This window comes from Salarias fasciatus, chromosome 5 (assembly GCF_902148845.1).
Source record: "Salarias fasciatus chromosome 5, fSalaFa1.1, whole genome shotgun sequence".
NCBI classification, from domain to species: Eukaryota; Metazoa; Chordata; class Actinopteri; order Blenniiformes; family Blenniidae; genus Salarias; species Salarias fasciatus.
The window spans coordinates 14900004-14917157 of NC_043749.1; the positions used below are offsets into that span (position 1 = coordinate 14900004).

At 44.0% G+C, this 17154-nt stretch overlaps 1 protein-coding gene across 1 annotated transcript; it reads left to right on the forward strand.

The window, feature by feature from the left end:
* The first annotated feature begins 248 nt into the window (after nucleotides 1–248).
* On the forward strand, nucleotides 249–15397 carry LOC115388100 (inter-alpha-trypsin inhibitor heavy chain H3-like). Its single transcript, XM_030091037.1, has 18 exons — nucleotides 249–320; nucleotides 4125–4285; nucleotides 4359–4463; nucleotides 5502–5664; nucleotides 5748–5858; nucleotides 6624–6752; nucleotides 6862–6978; nucleotides 7066–7234; nucleotides 7317–7427; nucleotides 7521–7702; nucleotides 7776–7955; nucleotides 8032–8153; nucleotides 8496–8704; nucleotides 13485–13592; nucleotides 13684–13852; nucleotides 14166–14314; nucleotides 14529–14613; nucleotides 15283–15397. Exons 1-18 carry the CDS (start codon nucleotides 249–251, stop codon nucleotides 15395–15397), a joined length of 2457 nt encoding a protein of 818 aa, XP_029946897.1.
* Nucleotides 15398–17154: the final 1757 nt, after the last annotated feature.

Consider the following 17154-nt stretch of genomic DNA (forward strand, 5'->3'; position numbering starts at 1 on the left):
TTGTTTATCAATGCAGGTTATTTCATAGTTACAAAGTCCTCGCAAAGTTTACAGATTGAGCAACCTAATCTCTGATCAATTTCTGTTGTGTGTGGGTGTTTTTTTTTATTGTGCAAGTGAGAGCTGTTGAGAGAGAAAGGAGAAAAAGAAGAGGTTTCCCTTTAAGAGAACTAAGTACACATCCATGTTGTCCCCATTTGAGTTTAAAAGACAGTTTCAGCTGCTGGAGCTAGTCTGCTGGAGGCATGATGGAGCGAGCTGTGGTGAGAATCACCCTCATTGGGCTGATGGTGGCTTTGGCAGCCACACTACCAAACAAGGTAAGACACACTGCAGTCAGCAAGAAGGTGCATTCTGCAGACATGAATTATGTATAGATATACATTTTAAGATGTCGGTCTCAGTCACAGCTCTGCACTTTGTCTAAACATAAGAGAAAGCGGGTTGAATGACCTTCTGACTCTTTACTATCAAGGCTGCTAAACATTGTTGACAGTTTTGATAGTTCTACTTTGACTTGATGGCTAAAAAACATTTTAAAGTTTGATTTTAGTTAATGATTCAGTATAAACAAATGAGAGTCTCCATGAAATATCTGAACAAAAGTTTAGAGTTTTATGTCTGATATTTGAAAATATCTGAGGACTGTTATATGCATAAAAATCAGGTTAAAGTGTCCACGAGGGGAAACTGAGTGCATGTATTCAAATTTTTTTTCTTTTGTTGAATTAAAAGATAAGTTCGGTTTAAACATTTTTCACGTTGTTTATAGAACGAAGTAGAACAATATACTCAGCCCGAATGCTTTTCTGATCCGATCAGTGCTTCAGGAGAAATTTAGATCCATAGTCGAGCTGCAGACATCCGTATACTGTTAGCCAATGGGGCATGTGTGGCGCCGGCTCCCAAAACGGCTTTAGTCGTCCAAAAACTCATTAGTTTCACCAATATTTCCTCATGGTCTGCTCATGCCACTCCGGTTTTACAGATCTCTGAAGTGAATACGGTGATTTGGATGCAAACTGAAGTACATTCACCAAGAGACACAGTAGGTGGCATTGTGCACCTAAGTTGTTGGGCCCACCCTCTCCAAAGAAGAAGAATAACATCTCTGAACTGCAAACATCTTCCAAAAGTACAAGGTTACCCTAGGTCGGAGGGTTATGATCGACTTTGTTGTCGTGTCATCTGATCTCTGGCTGTGTGTCTTGGACACTCCGGTGAAGAGAGGAACAGAGCTGTCGACTGATCACCACCTGGTCGTGAGTTGGATTCACTGGCGGAGCAGGAAACTGGACTCACTTGGCAGGCCCAAACATGCTGTGAGGGTCTACTGGGAACGTCTGGTGGAACCCTCTGTCAGCAGGGTTTTCAACTCCCACCTGGGAGAGCTACTCTCATATACCGAGGGAGGCTGGGGACATTGAGTCCGAGTGACCATGTTCTACACCTCCATTGTCGAAGCACCTGCTTGGAGCTGTGGACGTAAGGTGTCCGGTGCTTGTCGTGGTGGCAGCCCCGAACCCGATGGTGGACACCAGAACTAAGGGCTGCTGTCAAGCTGAAGAAGGAGTCCTATTGAGTCTTGTTGGCTCGCAGGACTCCCGAAGCAACTGACAGCTACCAGCAGGCCAAGCAAACTGCGGCCTGAGTGGCTGTGGAGGGAAAAACTCGGGTCTGAGAGGAATTTGGGGAAGCCATGGAGGAGGACTACTGGTCGGCCTTGAATAAATTCTGGCAAACTTTCTGGCGCCTCAGGAAGGGAAAGCAGGTCTCCACCAACACCTTATAGTGAAGGAGGGGAGCTGCTGACCTCAACTAGGGATATTATTGGACAGTGGAAGGAATACTTTGAGGATCTCCTCGATCCCATCGTCACGTCTTCCATGGAGGAAGTTGAGCCTGACGTCTCAAAGGCAGATTCACAAATAATCCAAGCTGAAGTCACTGAGGTGGTTGGTAAGCTCCTTGGTGGCAAGGCACAGGAAGTGGACGAGATTTGCCCTGAGTACCTCAGTCTCTGGAAGTGTAGGGACTGTCTTGGTTGACACGTCTCTGTAACATTGCGTGGCAATCAGGGACAGCTCCGCTGGACGAGCAGACTGGAGTGGTGGTACCCCTTGGAAAACACACAGACGCCAACAGTACAGGAGGAGAGCGAAGAGGAAGAGGTTGATGAAACCGGAGTTGAGACTACGGATAAAGGTGTAATAGTAATGATAGTACCTTGCCTAAGTATGAAAGTTGTGAGAGTGAATGGTTGGTGGTGGTCGGAGGGGCTGATGTCGCAGATTAGCAGCCTCGCTTCCGTCAGTCTGCCCCAGGGCAGCTGTGGCTACAATAGTAGCTTACCACCACCCAGTATGGACTGAATGAATAATGCAATGTAAAGCGTCTTTGAGTGTCCAGAGAAGCGCTATATAAAACCAATGCATTATTATTATTATTATTATTATAGAAGGAGCAGGATTACAATTACAGCAACACATCATCAGTAGGGTAAAACTAACCTATCTCACAACGGTGTAATCCCATCTCACGTTGCATATTAGTGGGTGAACAATCCAACGCTTGGTGAATTCTGCTTCACAATGATAGGAAGGGCCGACATCGACGGATCAAAAAGTGACGTCGCTATAAACGCTTGGCCGCCATAAGTCAGTTATCCCTGTGGTAACTTTTCTGACACCTCCTGCTTAAAACCCAAAAAGTCAGAAGGGTTATGAGGATTACACTCCTCAGCCTCCCTGGGAAAGTCTATTGCAGAATACTGAAGAGGAGGATTCAACCGATAGTTAAACCTCAGATGAAGGAGGAAAAATGCTGTTTTCGTCCTGGTCGTGGAACACTGGACCAGCTCTATACCCTTCATAGCGTGCTCAAGGGCTCATGGGAGTTCGCCCAACCAGTTCACATATGTTTTGTGCATTTGGAGAAGCTGTTTGACCGTGTCCCTCGGGGTACCTTGAGGGGGGTGCTTTGGGAGTACGGAGTCTGGGGCCACTTGTTAAGGGCCGTCCGGTCTTTGTATGACCGAAGCAGGAACTTGGTTCGCATTGCCGGCAGTAAGTTGGACCTGTTCCCGGTGCATGTTGGACTCTGTCAGGGCTGCCCTTTGTCACCGGTTCTGTTCGTCATTTTTATGGACAGAATTTCGAGGTGCAGTCAGGGGCTGGAGGGGATCAGGTTTGGTAGCCACAGGATCTCATCTCTGCTTTTTGCAAACGATGTTGTCCTGTTGGCTTCATGGAACTCAGAAATGCAGCATGCACTGGGGCGGTTTGCAGCCAAGTGTGAAGCAATGGGAATTAGGATCAGCACCTCCAAATCAGAGGCCATGGTCCTCAACAGGAAGAAGGTGGTCTGCCCTCTCCAGGTCAGCAGAGAGACCTTGCACAAAGTGGAGGAGTTCAAGTATCTTGGGGTTTTGTTTATGAGTGGGGCACCGATGGAGCCTGAGATTGACAGGTGGATTGGTGCAGCGGCTGCAGTGATGCAGTCGTTGTATCGGTCCGTCGTGGTGAAGAAGGAGCTGAGCCGAAAGGCGAAGCTCTCGATTTACCGGTCAATCTACGTTCCCACCCTCACCTATGGTCATGAGCTTTGGGTCATGACCGAAAGGACAAGATCACGGATATAAGTGGCTGAAATGAGCTTCCTCCATAGGGTGGCTGGGCGCTCCCTTAGAGACAGGGTGAGGAGCTCAGTCACCAGGGAGGAGCTCAGAGTAGAGCCGCTTCTCCTCCACATCAAGAGGGGCCAGCTGAGGTGGCTCGGGCATCTGGTTAGGATGCCTCCTGGATGCCTCCCTCGGGAGGTGTTCCGGGCATGTCCCACTGGGAGGAGACCCCGGGGAAGACCTAGGACACGCTGGAGAGACTATGTCTCTCAGCTGGTCTGGGAACACCTCTGGATCCTGCCGGAAGAGCTGGAGGAAGTTTCTGGGGACAGGGAAGTCTGGGCAGCTCTGCTTAGACTGCTGCTCATGCGAGCCAGTCTCAGATATGTGGTTAAAAATGAATGGATGAATAAATTTTTTCCATCCAACCTTTGGTCAACAGGTCATTAATTCAATCAGTCACTTGATACATAACTTTTATTTGCTGCCTCTTGTGTTTTTTCAGGACGACTGGAACATCTACAGCTTCCACATTAACTCCACAGTCAGTAGCCGCTATGCCACCACCGTCATCACAAGCCGTGTGGCAAACCGCATGGCCGAGTCCAAGGAAGTAGAGTTCCATGTCCGGATCCCCAAGAACGCCTTCATCACTAAATTCAGAATGTGTGTGATTCAAACAAACACGTTTTTGGATCCTTACAAAAATGTGTTCAAACCTTTCATTGGTTTATCTCAGGTTTATAGATGGCCAGGTGTATGATGGGAACGTGAAGGAGAAAGAGCAGGCGCAGAGGCAGTACACCACCGCTGTGTCCCGAGGTCAAAGTGCTGGAATCGTCAGGTGAATAAACTGATCGATTTATTTTATTGCCTGCTCTGTGCTAAGCTGTATTTGTTGAGGAACTTTAGTGTGCTCGTCATGATATATGGAGAACAAACAGCAGCTTTAAGCTCCTCAATACTTTCAAAACTTTCTCTGACTTGCAAGGAAGAAGTATGAAGAGCTCAAGATACACACTGGACACATTTCTTGATGAGACCTAATTACCTCCGCCAGGAGGTTATGTAATCATGTCGGTTTGTAGGTTTGTTGGTTGGTTGGTTGGTTTGTTAGCAAGATCCCGGAAAAAGTAATGGACAGATTGGGAATGAAACTTTGTGAAAAGGTGGGTCTTGGGCTAACTTAGAATTGATAAAATTTTGGTGATGATCAGCATCACTGTCTGGATCTGGGAATTTTTTAAAGGATTCTTTATCATTGAGAGATAGGGCAGTCTTTCACATGGTTGGGCAGGCGGGCCGACAGGGGGGGACAAACGCCTGGTTCACACAGGACGCGCAGCGCTGCGTACCGACTGTCAGATCGGCGCACCGCATGCGTAGCGGCTCGTGCCGTGGAGCGCAGCCGCTCCTCTCTATTTTCTCCTCTCTATCGAGCTGCGCGCGCTGTGGACCGCCAGTTGTAAAGCTGGACAGAGCAGATCGCACCCCACAGGAAGTCGGGAACGGAAAATACCAGAGAATCCGGTCAATTTTCAAATTAGAATGAAGTAAGATAACATAAATTATGTTGCTTTTCGGTTTTCAGATAAACACACACACACACACACACACACACACACAGAGAGAGGGCGACAGGGCGACAGACAGAGGCACCGCACGCTGCAGCGCTCCGCTCCGATCACACCCCCGATCACAATGTTGTGTGATTATATATGGTGTTCTTATGGTTGTTGGTGACTGATTTGAGCTGTGGCGGAGGTCTGCGCTCTCTGAGTGCCAATTTCTAGTTATCATTAATTTTCTCAAGTTTCCAATCTTCACATATTGTTAAAACATTGCGTGTGAGCTGGAAACATTTTTGCTGTTTGTGCTGCAGTTCAGTGGGGAGGACTCTGGAGGAGTTCAAGACCTCTGTCACCGTTTCTGCACACAACAAGGTCACTTTTGAACTCACATATGAGGAGCTGATGAAACGCACGCTTGGGAAGTACGAGCTGCAGATCCACGCTCGACCCATGCAGCCTGTCAAAGACTTCAAGGTATCTTTTCTCATTGCTATAAGTGACCTTTACAAACAGGTCCCTGAGGTAACTACATTTAATTTTTGTGTGTTTTTGGCCAGATTGATGTGCACATTCAGGAGAAAGCTGGAATCAGTTTCCTGGATGTAAAAGGAGGACTGAGCACTAATGCCCTGGCTAATGCCATCACTCGAACCCAAGCAGACAAAAAGGTATCTGCTGCCAGTCCCGGCCCGGGCTTGTTATCCGCCCAAGACGAGCGCCTCATGCAGCGTCGTTGCGGGGGGGTGCGGTGCTCGCATGTAGCGTTGGAGCAGGGGTGGGGGTGGGGTGGGCTGGGGTTGGAGATGGGGGGACTGCAGTCGCCACCATGCATGCGCCCACCTCCTGTACGCTGCGCCCTCGGCAGCCGCCTGGTTTGCCCTTCTTCTTTCCCATTTGTGCTTCCGGCGCGGCGGCGCTGGCACCCCCTAATGGACGGCCCCCTAAGCCAATACTGCCTATGCCATGGGCCGGCTCTGTCTGCTGCATTGATGTAAAATGTATTTGACATCTGCATCAGGATGTCAGCCACTTTCAGGTGTGATGTGAATATTGCAATGAAAAAACAATGGATCTTCATGAGAGTTGGGATTAAGGTTAGGGAAAATCCCATCTACAAATGCATACGTTCAATAGAATGTACAAGTATAAACCTGCGCGACTGATAGATTGCCGCCATTGCATGCTAATTTACACTGGTAAAAAGCACAGAATGATCCACAGATCGTTGGACAAATAATGGACCCATTATATGTGCAGAACAATCGGGAGAGTGCTCAATACTCTCTAATGCGCTATAGCATACAGAATCAAACAACAAAATCCACAACTTTTACAACTTTAATGCTGTCATAGTGAATGATTGAAATAACCGACTAGAAAATGTTGCAGATTGAGCTGATTGATCAATAAAATCTTATTCCCTCTGTTTCCAGGCCTGGGTGCATTTCTATCCTACCGAGGACCAACAGAAAGCATGTGACAGCTGTGATGAGCAGGGTTTGAATGGAGATCTGGTTATTGTTTATGACGTCAACAGGAACTCCACACTGGGAGACATCATGGTAAAGCAAGAATAATTTTCCACAAGGGAAAAAAAAAAACCTCTCAATATTACAACAATAATGTTATATATCTTTCGTTCCATGGTAATTTTTTATCCTTTCCTTTAAGATATCTAAAGGATACTTTGTTCATCACTTCGCTCCATCCAGTCATTCCCGAATACCAAAAAATGTTGTCTTTATCATTGATCGAAGTGGCTCAATGCGTGGCAGGAAAATTGAACAGGTACACTATTTGAAGAAACAAAATAATGACATCTATTTCACACAAAACATTGCATAAAAATCAGAACATGTCAACATGTTTCTCCAGACTCGAACAGCATTGATCCACATTCTGGGTGACCTGGCAGAAGACGACTACTTTGGTCTCATTACTTTCAATAACAAAATTTTCCACTGGAAACAAGAACTTGTTCAGGCAAACAGTGCAAACTTGGACAGTGCAAAGAATTTTGCACGAGAAATTTCAGATAGAGGAGGTGAGTTTTCAGGAGCTGCTGTTCTTTAACATCAACATTCATGCTTTGGTGCTGAAGTCGATTTCTGTTGCATTTTTTTCAGGCACTGACATTAACAGAGCAGTGCTGGAAGGATCCAATATGCTGAACGCACATCCCAGAGAAGGCTCAGCATCTCTCCTCATACTTCTTACAGATGGAGATCCAACCTCAGGTCATACTGAAGCCAGCACACAAAAAGTACATATTAGGAACAGTTCAGTGTTGTTCTGAGACTCAGCTGGTCTCATGTCTTGTGTTCATGCAGGAGAGACAAATATTGAAAGAATACATTCAAACGTAAGACAAGCCATTGCAGGAAAGTTCCCACTCTATTGTCTTGGCTTCGGTTTTGATGTGAATTTTGAGTTCCTGGAGAAAATGGCACTTCAGAACAATGGCGTAGCGCGCCGGATTTATGAGGAGTCTGATGCTGCCATTCAGCTGAAGGTAAGTTCCTCCTCACTATCAATGCACTTTGCAGCAAAACCATGTTGTAACTTCCATACTTTAATATCTACAGGGTTTCTATGAAGAAGTGGCCACTCCTCTACTGACCAATGTAACCATGTCCTACAAAGGTGGGAGCAATCTAACCCAGACTGTCTTCAGCCAGTATTACAATGGCTCTGAGATCGTGGTGGCTGGTCAGATCGACGACAACAACATTGACTCCTTCATTCCTCAAGCTGTGGCCATTACGGTGAGGATGGATCCATAATGCAGCTGTATGTGTACGAAACGTTCCCTTGTATTTGAATACAATGTCTTTATGACAGAGAACTGAAAGAAAGACCTTTTCTGAAACAAACAACCCGGTGGAGACAAGTGAAACAGTGTCTGACAACCAAACTCAGAGAGTTTGGGCCTACCTCACTGTCAAACAGCTTCTGCAGAAAGAGTAAGAGTGAAATCTCTGTCTTTGGCATCTGATATGAACAACCATACATCAGTGAGCTGAAACACTATTTGTCTTTAACTAATTACTGACCTCAGTCAGTACATCTATCACAGTATGATCAGAAAGATTGATTTCATGATCTGTTGGTGGTCTTTCGTAGCTGCTGAGCTCTCTTTATCGTGATCATGACCCGTTATTGAAATGAGTTACCACAACATCATGCAGAAAGCCATATGTTCCTAAAAATACAATAAATACGGTCCACCTGAAAACATTTGTTCCTTCAATACTTTGACTGAAGGGTTACCAGAAACAACCGTTTACCAGCTGTTTATGATGCAGGCTGCTCATGTCTGGACCCGAGAAAGAGGAAGTGAAGAAAAATATCTTGGAGCTGTCTCTGAAGTACAGCTTTGTGACCCCGCACACATCCATGGTGGTCACCAAGCCCCCCGGAGAGACGGCCGATGTACTGGATAAACCAAAGGAGGGGAAACAAGAATCTCGGATCTCAGGAAATCCTCTTCAAGGAGCTCTTCCTCCTCCTCCAGGTACTGCTGATCCTCTTCCAGATGGTTTAATTCCTCTTAAAGTTACTGCTGATGTTGGTAATTATTACATAATAAAATGAGTAATTGTTTTTCCAATCAGTGTAAAATTTAAGTAACCACAAACAGATCATTCAAAATTCAGAATTTTTGGAAATGATGTATGGACGCCTTGGTTTTGTTGATGTTTTCTCTCGGCAGCAATGAGTTGTATTCCAACTCAGGCATATTCACGGTTTGGCTTTGCAGTGACCTGTTCACATGTTTGTACATTGAAAGAATATTACAGTACTAGACAATTGTTAATGAATGAACTAATTAACGCCTGTGTTCTTCATTGTGAGCTTGGCTTGCTATTAAAGTACATGCTGTCAAAAACATCATGCAACAAGAGATTATTAAAGAAAAAAAAGTTCTGCATCAATTAAAATTCTTTTCTCTTCAGGACGAACAAGAACCCAGCAGGTAGGACAGTAATTCCTCTGCATACATTCACCACACCAGAACTAACAATGCTTATTTATAATTCTTCATAACCCACAGAAAATGTAATTCATACCAATCCATCAAACAAACATTAAGATAGATGCGGCTTGTTTATTTTTATTTATTTATTTTTTAACTTTCTCTAAGTTGATGACAAGGTACAGAACTACTTCTTTGCACAACAAAGAAATAAAACATTGTCCACTGTTGGATGTGAATGCCCTACAAGGCTGAAAACTGCCTTACTGAAGTTTTCCTGGAGCAACAGATTGGGTTTTCTTAATTACATACATCTTAGAGAGCAAATTTCAGTTAGAAACTATCTGAAGGTAATTACAATATCTGACAGCTTTCTATTTTCTCCCTCAGCAGCGCGTGCAATGCAGTATCAGGAACCTCAATGTACGTATGTATATACAGCACATAATGTATATTTTTGAACTTTGCTTGAGTGTTGTATTATCATGTGTCATCTTAGAGACGGTCTTTTTGACACTCTTTAACCTGTTAATGGCAGCAGGTGAGTGAGACACAAGGTTTGACCCAAGTTCCTCTGCATCCATAATAATATCAACAAACCTAACCATGGTTATTTATGAATAATCACAGAATATGTGGTTCATTGCATAATTATCTAATTAACATAGAGATAGGTGCTGCATGTTTATTTATTTATTTTTCAACTCCTGTGCGATGCAGAGAAATGCAGCTTCGCACAGCAACAGAACAAAAACATTTTCACTGTTGGATGTAGATGTCCTACAAATGCTAAAATGTTCTTCACTGAAGCTTTAATGGAGCAACAGGAAGTAGCATATTGAGTTTTATTTACTGTCATAAGATACGCCTTTGCTAGCAGACTTCAGTTTGAAACTCTGTCAAGATTACTGACACAACATTATTGACAATATGTGATGACTGTGTGTTTTCAGTTTAATTGAGCTTTTTGTCAGCAGACCTTGATGGTACGTATGCATTTACTATCGATGTAAAGTTTACTTCAGTGTTCTGTCGACAATGTTGAACCAAAGAATCAGAGAGAGTTGCTTCTGACACTCTTTTAAACCTGTTAGTGAGACACCCTTGAAAAGATTTTTGATTGTAGCAGTTTTGTTCATCTGTCCTTGATCAAAGTTGGTGTAAAACTTACAACGAAATGAAAAATAAAGGTGATAATCTAGGCTGCACATATTTAAAACATGAAATACTTTAAATTTACAGAAGACATGAGAATGTTCTCATAAACCAAACTTTGGATTTCAATAGAACCTACAGATATTGACAGAAAAACATTTTGTCACTTCATGAAAAAAATGCACAATTTGAAAGTTGCAACAGTGATTTTCTTATTCGGTATTTAAATAATGATGAAATGATTTTGTCATGATTGCATGTCGAATAAATATCACATCTTTCAGATGAGAAACAAAGACAGTCACTAAAAGTGTGTTATTAACAATTTTCCTGAGTTTACTGCTTAATTTCGCTGGAAAAAGAATGAATTCCCAAAATTCCAGTAGTTTTATTTCAAGGTAATTCCATGAAATCATACAGTAATACACAATAAAGCTAACTCATCCAGTTATCCAAACCCTTCTTTTCTTCTTGCAATTACTCACATTTGTATTCATCATGTCAAAGACACACTTACACTAATCATAAGATGTAGTAAATAATTTGTGTGATTTTACAGGTAAAAGAAAATAAAAAATTGCACTGACATGTGAACTATTTTTTCCTACAGACTTTTAAACTACAAGAATGAAAATAATCAAAATCAACATTGTTTATTGGGAAAAGTAAACTTTTTGTATCATTCAATTTATATCCTAGAGATGACCAAAAGTATTAAAGTGTCTGCAGTAATTTAGGAATGGATTTGGCAGGTTGAGAATTATATAATTAAAAAATCGTCTGCATAGAGAGACACCTTAATGCATTGTTTTCCCCTGGATATTCCTTTAATCTCATTATCAATTCTAAGGGCTATAGCTAATGGTTCATCGCCAAATCAAACAAATAAGGGGACAAACTACAGCCCTGTCTACACCCCCTATGCAATTAAAAAAAAAAACCTGAAAATGTTTCATTTGTTCGCACAGAGGTCACAGGGGTTGAATACAATATCTCGATGCATTTTTGGAGTACAGGACCAAATTTAAATTTTCTGAGGACAGTGAAAAGGTACTGCCGCTCCATGGCGGTCAAATGCCTTTTCGGCGCCTAAAGAAATATTATCTCTGATTCGTCTGAGGTACTCGGCCATGTATAAGATTTCAGTAAATGGTGCATGTTGTAGAATGACTGTATCCCAGGTATAAAGCCAGCCTGATCCGAATGAATCACTTGGGGATAATTGCATTAATCCTATTAGACAAAATCTTTTGTGAGAATTTATAAACGCAGTTGAAGAGGGCTTCACAGGCCTATATGAACTGCGTTGTAACGGATCCTTTTCTTTTTATGCAAAACTGATATAATGACTTCCGTCATAGTAGGTTGGTAACATCTGCAAATTTAATGTTTCTTGGTACACAGCTTTTAATATTGGTGCCAATTTTTCAACAAATGTTTTATAAAACACTATGGGAAAACCATCCGGCCCTGGTGCTTTGTTATTCTGCATTGACCTAATTGCTTCAACAACTTCATTGGTTGATATTACCCTATCCATTTGAGCTTTGTCTTCTTCAGAAATTTGTGGGATTGGCAAACTATCTAAAAAATCAATTGTGCTAACATTGTCATCAGGGTCAGAACTGTACAATTACAATAAAATGATTTGACTCTTAATTTTTTCTGAGCTTTGAGTCAGAAGTCCTCTCACCTGAGACTGTGTTGATCTCTGAAATTATTGTTGCAGATTGTTGGATTTGATGTGCGAGAAATTTTCTCGCTTTTTCTCCATGTTCATAAAAGATGTGTGTGGATTTTGAAAAAGACGTTCTGTTTGCTTCATTGAAAGATTGTCCTCCATCCATCCATCCATTTTCTTCCGCGGTATCCGGGCCGGGTCGCGGGGGCACAGTCTCAGCAGGGATGCCCAAACTTTCCTGTCCCAGACACTTCCTCCAGCTCCTCTGGAGGATCCCGAGGCGTTCCCAGGCCAGCCGAGAGACATAGTCCTCCAGCGTGTCCGAGGTCTTCCCCGGGGTCTCCTCCCAGTGGGACATGCCTGGAACACCTCCCGAGGGAGGCGTCCAGGAGGCATCCTAACCAGATGCCCGAGCCACCTCAGCTGGCCCCTCTTGATGTGGAGGAGAAGCGGCTCTACTCTGAGCTCCTCCCTGGTGACTGAGCTCCTCACCCTGTCTCTAAGGGAGCGCCCAGCCACCCTACGGAGGAAGCTCATTTCAGCCGCTTGTATCCGGGATCTTGTCCTTTCGGTCATGACCCAAAGCTCATGACCATAGGCGAGGGTGGGAACGTAGATTGACCGGTAAATCGAGAGCTTCGCCTTTCGGCTCAGCTCCTTCTTCACCACGACGGACCGATACAACGACTGCATCACTGCAGCCGCTGCACCGATCCACCTGTCAATCTCACGCTCCATCCGTCCCCCACTCGTGAACAAGACCCCAAGATACTTGAACTCCTCCACTTGGGCTAGGGTCTCTCCACCAACCTGGAGGGGGCAAGCCACCTTCCTCCGGTCGAGGACCATGGCCTCGGATTTAGAGGTGCTGATCCTCATCCCTGCCGCTTCACACTCGGCTGCAAACCGCCCAAGTGCATGCTGTAGGTCCGGGTTCGATGAAGCCAACAGGACAACATCATCTGCAAAAAGCAGAGATGAAATCCTGTGGTTCCCGAACCGGACCCCCTCCGGCCCCTGGCTGCACCGAGAAATTCTGTCCATGAAGATTATGAACAGAACCAATTCAGAAAGCTTTTGATTATATATTTTTTCCTTTGGAATGCCGTATATGAAATTATCTGCCTTTGTCATTTTTCAGCATGTTCTTGTGTCTCAAATTCTCTCAGACAATTTTGTGCACAAAGTCGTCCGTAAACCCATCCAACGCAAAAAGAAGACACGGCCTGCAACTCGACAGCCAGCAACTGCTGGTAAAACATTATAAATCTTATCAATAAAGACATCGGGGTCCACATAGTTAGTCTAAAAATGTGACCACTGGTGATGATTTATCCAACGGCCTTACATTACTGCTTTTTGATGTCTTTAAGTCACACTTTAATGCTGATCACTCTGTTAAAGAGGAGGTTTGAATGAATAACTAAGAGGAAATTACAGTTTTTATGTTCCGTATAACTCTGCCCGTCTTTGCATGTTTAGCTCCTCGTCTGCACAGATTTTTGATTACAACTGAAACTATGGCCCTGTCTATATGCTTTGACGTCCCTGGAGATCCCTTCATTAAACTGCTTCACCATCCCAGTAGAGGTCAGTGACGATCTCCTTTGTGCCTCCATCCTCTCGGATCTTTTATTGATCTGTTGGAAGACGAGCTCTGATTCTGTCTCTCTTGCTTTAGAGTTGTTTGTAAATGGGGAGCTCGATTCAGAAACAACTGGAGTCTTCCAGAAGATTGTCATCCACTTTGAAGCTGATAAATATGTTGAGGTTGACGTCAAAGGAGCCACGATACGAGTGGGAGAGAATACAACACGACTCACTGGAGACGATGTGTTCACAAATGACAGGTGATTTTTCATTGTGACCATTAGCAGTGTGTAAAACTGAGTGTTGAACTGTCTTATCAGACTGAGTCTGTCAGGAATAATTTGACCCTTATAGGGCCCCATACCCACATCCACTCCCTAAATCCTCATTGTCAAGTGCCTGAAGGTGACAATTCATTTCTAATTACGTTGATGTTGAAGTTGGCTGTGTTCCTGAGCTGTCCTCAGAAAAATCAGTGTGCAACTAAACAGGATTTTAGCAGGATCTTAAAAGCTAAAGGTGTTTGCTTTATAAAAAACAAACAAAAACAAACAAAAACAAATGCTTTTCCAGTTTGACGGTGATCACAAGGTCTAAGGAAATAGACATTGCAGCTGGAGACGCACGAATAGTAATCATTGTCCATGAAAAGGCTGGTAGAGAGTTCCTCTGGCCCGTCATGAGACAGAAACCATCGGCCACCAACATTGAGGGACTTTTAGGTGAGTGAAAAGAGATGGAAAGTGTTTTTTCTGTCTTTGTCGGCTCTGTTTTAAAAGTCATTGCATTTGCATGTGTGATTGTACATCTTGTAGCTTATATATACTGAATATGTTTTGCACCCGGCTGAGGCGCTCTCCTAATGAGGAGACAGATACTGTGGTTTGTATTTGTGTCCCTTTTTCACTGAGCTTTACTGCCTTTCTCTGTGTCCAGCTCTAAAACCAGCAGAATATGAGGATATAAAAGACTTTCCTGTTGTAACAAAGAAGATGAAAGACCAGGAGTTCCCTGTTACAAGGTATTGTCAATTCATATCAAAACGTGTTCATGAAACAGACTTTTAGTGTTCTGGTTTTCTGGCCTTGTAAACCAGCCCCGCTCATTCCACATCCACATTTGGATTTTGGAGCTGGGGTGGGTCTAGGGACAACCCAATACAGACTTGGTGAAGGGGGCTTCGGCTACTCCTTTGAGTGACAGCGCACTTCAGCCAATCAGCGTGTCAAAACAAATACGTCATCAAAATGCATTAGCTTCTCTACAGGTTAGCTTTAGCTCTTTAGCTCTACCTCCTCGACATGCAGCGAAAACACACAAAAACGTCTTTTCTTGTTAGAAATTCACCAGGCGCAGATTCTTGCACTTGCTTGATTGTTGTAATACGATAATTTTACTTATTGCAGCTTTCAGATGATGGTTAAAGTTTATCTCCGTAATCTCCGCTACGTGCAGTGATGGCGTCGCTTCCAGTTTAGCCACTGGAATTCGCCAAAAAAATTTGAAAAAAAAAAAAAAAAAATGGCAACACTGATTGGCTCGGCCGTCGCATTCTCTTTCTTTTGGCTTGTCCCCAGACCCACCCCATCTCCAAAATCCAAATGTGGATGTGGAGTGGGCGTGGCTGGTTTACGAGGCTACTAGTTTTCCATTTCAAATATCAATGTTCTTTTCTGTTTTTCTGTTGTAGTGACATTGCTGTTAACTACAGCGTCACCCCTCCTGAGACGATGATATGCTGGCTGTCGCCTGCTGACTCTGCCTTGGAGAGACCTCTCAATGATTTCTTCGTTGCTCAACTTTGAATAGGAGAAATGTCACTTCAAACCTAAAACAATAAACCTTTCCCAGAGCTTGAGCTGTTCAATTTCATGCCTGTTGACTCGATTCTCTCCAGTACTTTGTTTAAGCGTTGGCCATGCTGGTCTGCTTTGTTGCCGTAAATGAAAATATCATCCATGTAGATAGCAACTCCATCTCGATCATTCAGGGTCTCCGCCATCTGCCAGATGGTATCTGCCAGAAACCTGAGGCCGCATCCAGTGATGTAAACATGGTGGCACCGCTGAGCTTCGCAGTGATTTCCTCAGCAGTTGGGAGAACAAACCTCTCCCTCTTCACAGCCTTGTTTAACTTTGTCAGATCGACACATATGCACACTTTGCATCTTGGGGCTGGCACCATAGGTGCGCACCAATCTGTTGGTTCAGTCACCTTTTCGATGACTCCATTCACCTCCATGCATGCACTGTATTTCCTCTTTTACTTTCTCTAAGAGGGGCGTGGGAACTCTTTGGGTGGTATGTACTGTATGGCTCTATGTTCTCTTTTGGATGTATTTTCAAAGGCTTGAGAGTTCCGCGCTCAACCAATGCTTTGTGCACTTCCTCAGTGCATTTGACTAGTCCCATTGCACATGCTGTGTCTTTGCCCAGCAGGTCATTAGCTGTGTGGCTCTGGATCCCATATCCTGGGAATAAGTAATGCTTTTCTTTGTATAGGGCATCTGCTTGAAATTTCCCTAAACAGTTGAGCTGACCACTGGAGCTGCTCACTGGTGCAATGTTTGACTGCACCAGCTTGTGCTCAGGGACTAAACATGTTTCACTGGTGTTGCACAGATCACAACCTCTACAGTCCATTGATCCCTTGCTCTGTTGGAATCTGTCAGAACTCCAAGGAAATATGGGGTCTGTGAAACAGTCTCTGCTTCTGCCACTTCTCTAAAGGACTTACTGTGGCACATTCTTTCCCAGTGGCCCACCTTTTTGTTTTGGTTGCATGTAGAGTGTTTGGTTGGACACTTATGTTGGTCGCTATACTTCATTTTGCCACATCTTCCACATTGTGGATCTCTGTTCGTTGTGCATTGTCTCTTTTTTATTTTTCCACTGTTGTTTTCCTCTGTGCGAAGGCTCGGTGGTCCTCTGGCACCACTGCACACGTCTCTCCCTGCTGGTCCACCTGCCTGGTTGCTTCCTCGGACTGGCGTACAGCCTGAATAGTTTGGGATAATGTGAGCTGTGCTTCTAACTGCAGATTTTGAGACATCTCTTTGTCATTAATTCCCTTTGGTGGAAGCATGCCCGCTCGTGAATAACATTCCTTTAGGGGTAGAAGTATCAAATTTTCCTAACACGACATCAAATTTGTTTTGATCCACCTCCTCCGCAAAAGTGAATGCCCTGAAAATGTTTTCAGCCTCCAAGCCCATGGCGTATAGGACTGACCTGGTAGCTGGAAACGCCACTTCCAATCACCCCATTCTGCCGGGTGGTCGAACAGGAAATTCTCAGGCCGATTAAACTTTGCCATCTCCCTGGAGCCGTGTGTCCGTCAACAGCTTCTGACACCATGTAAAGTAATCCAATGTCCACACAAAGTCTTGCAATAAACGTGAGGTTTTCTTCTTGCTCCGACATAGCACACAGCATGAGCAACAGCTCAACCATAGCAAACAAAACAGTACTGACTTACAGCATGTCGTCTGAATGTCGTAAAGTCCTGTGCATATCAGTCCTGATATGACAGTCAGTAGGGACAACTGTCATAAATAATGAGG

What these genes read in the sequence shown, in the direction of transcription:
- LOC115388100 (XM_030091037.1), top strand. Translation starts at nt 249, where the DNA reads ATGGAGCGAGCTGTGGTGAGAATCACCCTCATTGGGCTGATGGTGGCT. An exon ending in CAGCCACACTACCAAACAAG is followed by an intron (nt 321 to 4,124) that starts GTAAGACACACT and finishes GTGTTTTTTCAG; the next exon opens with GACGACTGGAACATCTACAG. An exon ending in AGAAATTTCAGATAGAGGAG is followed by an intron (nt 7,235 to 7,316) that starts GTGAGTTTTCAG and finishes CATTTTTTTCAG; the next exon opens with GCACTGACATTAACAGAGCA.